This window comes from Helobdella robusta, assembly GCF_000326865.2.
Source record: "Helobdella robusta unplaced genomic scaffold HELROscaffold_51, whole genome shotgun sequence".
Taxonomy (NCBI): Eukaryota; Metazoa; Annelida; class Clitellata; order Rhynchobdellida; family Glossiphoniidae; genus Helobdella; species Helobdella robusta.
Genome location: NW_008705261.1, coordinates 816835 through 821081, shown reverse-complemented (window position 1 = coordinate 821081; position 4247 = coordinate 816835). Strand labels below are relative to the sequence as shown.

The following is a 4247-nucleotide window of genomic DNA, read 5'->3' as shown; positions in this document are numbered from 1 at the left end:
GGTAATGAGGATGATGAAAAGAAACAAAAGTCTTCAATTTATTTTTATGATGATAATGTTGAAGGAAAAAAATTTTCAATTAATCATGAGGATGACGATGAGGATGACGATGAGGATGACGACGAGGATGACGATGAGGATGACGATGAGGATAAGAAAAGAAAATTTTCTATCGGGGTGATGATGATGATATCATTAATAAATAAATAATAAATAGTAGGAACAATAATGATAATAAATATCTTGGGCGTTATAATAATAAATAATAAAAATAATGACAATGGTAATAATAACAGTGATGAAAATAATAAGAATGGTGATAGCGGTAATGTTATCAATGATAACAACGTTAACGATTATGATAATAATTATGACATTGACAAGAGTATTGATAGAGGTGATGACAACAATAATGGGAAATGGTGATTGTAATATAGGGTGGTCTTAGCGGTGGTGGTAATGATAGTGATGAAAATGATTATGATTTTGATAGTAATGATGATAATAATAACAGTGATAACGGTGGTAAAGTTGGTGGTAGCGAAACCGATGACTATGGCATGATCCTTGCTGACAATATTGATATGGATAAATTGCAGTAAAAATAACGTTGGTGATGATAACGGTAGTAATGATGGCGAAAATAAGAATGATTGTAGTAATGGTAATGACATTGGTAATAGTAATGATGGAGATGATAATAATAATAGTGAGAATTTATTTCATTTAGAATAAATATTCAGTCTAGTTTGTTATTTAGTTTAGAAACATTTTGAAAACGTTCAATTTACATATAATTTACATCAGAATATTTTCTTGTTTATTAATAAATATAAATTTATTTCAATTAGCTTTTGTTTGTCGTATTCAAAATCTAAAACATGTATGAAGAAGACTTGTCAGCCGTGAGTAAGGCCGGATTGACCGACTGGCAAGCAGGGCGCGGAAGCACTTCCACCTGGCCCGTGTTTTCCGACCCGGAGATAAACATTGCGAGGAGGCGAGTCCCGGCCAAATGCAAGATTGCCTAGGCTGGCGGCGGCGTTTGCTGGTATTCAAACAGAAAAGTTTCCGCCGCGAAGCAAAAATCCACAGTAAGATCATATAATGAAAGAGGTATTATTGATTATTTATTATATTATTTATTATTGATGATTTATAAAAGATCAAATTTCGTCAAGGCGTATTTTTTACTAAAGGGTTTTCACCTGGGGTATTTATCCAGGGTGGATTTTTCTCAGGGGGAAGGGGGTTGTTCGAAGAGTTTTTGTCTGAGGGCAGTTATTCTGAAAAATCTTTTGCTCTGGAGTTTTTGTCTTGGGGTGTTTTGTACTCAGGGGATTTTTTTGGAGAGTTTTGATTCAAAAAATTGTTGTCCGGGGAGTTTTGTCCTAGAACCAAACTTTTGTGCCACAGAGGCTGCGCTATCCCCGCCACATTACATGCACATATATCTGTACGCGCAGGGTGTATGATAGTCTTTAAGTTTCGAGCAGACAGCATTCAAAGCAGGCCATCGCGTAATAGCAATGCGAGGCATAGTACTTCTACCGATTGGGCTATCTCGCTGACCCATCAATATCATCTCAACTACACAAATCATCATCGTAATAATATCCCCATTAAGTTGTCATCATTTTCATCATTTCAGTCACCAGCTTCATCGTCATCATCATAATCATCGCCACCCTTCTCATCACTCACATCATCAAAAGTTCCAACTTACCAAAAATGCCAAAATACATCACAATGATTCGACACCATCCTCATCATTCTCTTCCTCATCATCATCATCATCAACCACATCAACAGTCTCATCATACGATCATAATCATCAAATCCAGCACCATCGTTGACATCGTCATCATTATCATTCATCATCGTACTTATTATCACCAAATGGGGGATATTCTTACTAACTTCTTCGTCATATCCTCATCACTCCAACCCTGTTTCTTCTTGATGGCATCGTACCTGTGCACAATATCATCGCCGTTAGTCATCACACATTACAATCAATATTCATCATTTACTCATTAATATTTTAATCTCTACTTATAATTATCAGTTATCATTCATCATCCTTAATCATATAATCTTAATTAATGATATAATCATCATTATATTTGGTTCAAAAATAGACATACGATTATACATATACATACATTATATAGTTTAGCGGAATATAAATAACGATGAAAACAATCGATAATGATAAGTCCCGAACAAGATTTTTATATATACCAAAAGATGGAGAGTCTTTAACATATACAGGCAAAAATCCCAAAAACGTATAGAAACTGAGAAAACAGTGTTATGGAGAAATCTGTGCAAGGAGTGGGCAGAATTACCAGAGACTTCCGCTTTCAAATTAGCATTGATGTTGTTGAAATCATTTCTTAAAGATTCCATACATTCATGAAATTTCAAAATCTTAATAGACAGATTATTTAAATCATTTTTAAGTGACATAGTTGACTCCTGACATAGTTGACCCCTGACATAGTTGACCCCTGACATAGTTGACCCCTGACATAGTTGACCCTGATATAGATGACCCCGACATAGATGACCCCGACATAGATAACCCTGACATAGATGACCCCAGAAACCAGGAAATTTCAACAGTCAATTCCTTATGCAACGCTTCTATACACTCGGTGAGAGTAGCTGAAGAGGTAGACGTGGTTGAAACCTTATTTTGACATTGTTCACGTGTCCTTGAAACGCAGCTAATGTCCCCAATGGCAGATAAAATTTCATCTGTTAAAGCTGGCCATTTGTTTGCGATAGTACCCCGACAAACAGAAGAAACCATAGAGATAACTGCCCTGTCTTTCCCAGCAGTAGTACCAACATCCCTCTCCTTGGCAGAACTTCTGGTAGCCATTTTAGTTTTAGCGCCTAATTGCGGCAGTCGACGCGGTCCAAAAAGTCGAAACCAAAAAATTTAATTCAAGAATAATTAAAAATAAACAAATCTATTAAGATTAAAAAATTTAATTGAAAAAAGTTAAAACTTTGAAAGAAAAAAGGTTGAAATTAAGGACGAAATTAAGGACAACAGATAAACATAACGTAAGCTACCCACGATCAGTTTGTATGTTTATCATCGATAACACCAAGGAACCAATTCAATAAGTTCATAATCAAACTGTGAATCATATTACTCACCGCCATCATTGCATTCATTACACATTATCATCATCTACATCATCACCACTATTATCATCATCTTCAACATCACCAAAATCATCATCATCATTATCATCATCACAGCCCACCGATCATGTCTGAGAAGCCGCGTTCCATCAAATAGATCCAATTCTCTATCCTGGATCAACCTGGTGAATGGATGGTCGGATGGATGAATGAATGGATGGATGGGTGGATAGATAGATAGATGGATAGATGATCTAATGAATTGATGGAGAGTGAAAAGATAACCACCTTCACCAGTACCATCATTATAATTGTCATCATAGTCGTCGTCATCATCATCATCATCCTCATCCGCATCGTAATCCTTCTCTTCATCATCATCGTCATCCTCCTCATCATCCTCGACATCACCATCGTAATCATCATCACCATCGTAATCATCATCCCCATCGTAATCATCATCACCATCGTAATCATCATCAGCATCGTAATCATCATCACCATCGTAATCATCATAGCAATCACCACAAAATTAAATATAATCCTCCTTCAACCTGTGCAGCACAGCAAACGTTCCAGCGTTCATCCTCTGCAGCCCATCCAAGACCACCAATCTGGTGATGATGATGATGAAGAAGATGATGAAAAAGATGATGATGATAAAGATGATGATGATAAAGATGATGATGAAGAAGAAGATGATGATAATGAAAATGATGATGAAAGTATCATTATTACTCTCAATTGGGATGACAATTATGATAAAACTATAAAAATTATGATGGAAAATCATGAAGAAGATGACGATGAGGAAGGAAAAGAGAGAGAGAGAGAGAGAGAGAGGAAGATAAAGAGAGAGAGAAAGAGAGGACAAATTAGAAAGAAAGAAAAAGTTCTAAAAAACTTGGAAGATCAGGGAGATGGTGATGGATGAATGTGATTTAGAAAATAAAGAGGACCATGAAACGAACACAATGATGACGATCACCATCATAATCACAACCACCACCATCATCATTATCCTCCCCACTATCACCATCATTATCATCCACACTCGCATCATCACCAACAAAAACAACAACAAC

The 4247-nt window shown here is 36.1% G+C and overlaps 2 protein-coding genes across 2 annotated transcripts in view; both read left to right on the top strand.

Annotated features, from left to right (window-relative positions):
- Window positions 1-602, top strand: part of HELRODRAFT_179010 (hypothetical protein) — a gene marked incomplete at both ends in the record, with an annotated part of 3440 nt that extends 2838 nt beyond the window's left edge. Inside the window, one exon of the mRNA XM_009027871.1 lies at window positions 438-602. Within this exon, the coding sequence (XP_009026119.1) occupies window positions 438-602 (165 nt within the window). The remainder of the gene's footprint in view (window positions 1-437) is intronic.
- Window positions 603-2316: 1714 nt separating this feature from the next.
- On the top strand, window positions 2317-2954 carry HELRODRAFT_179009 (hypothetical protein; the record flags this gene model as incomplete). Its single annotated transcript, XM_009027870.1, has 3 exons — window positions 2317-2382; window positions 2523-2678; window positions 2733-2954. 3 exons carry the CDS (start codon window positions 2317-2319, stop codon window positions 2952-2954), a joined length of 444 nt encoding a protein of 147 aa, XP_009026118.1.
- Between the last annotated feature and the right edge of the window lie 1293 nt (window positions 2955-4247).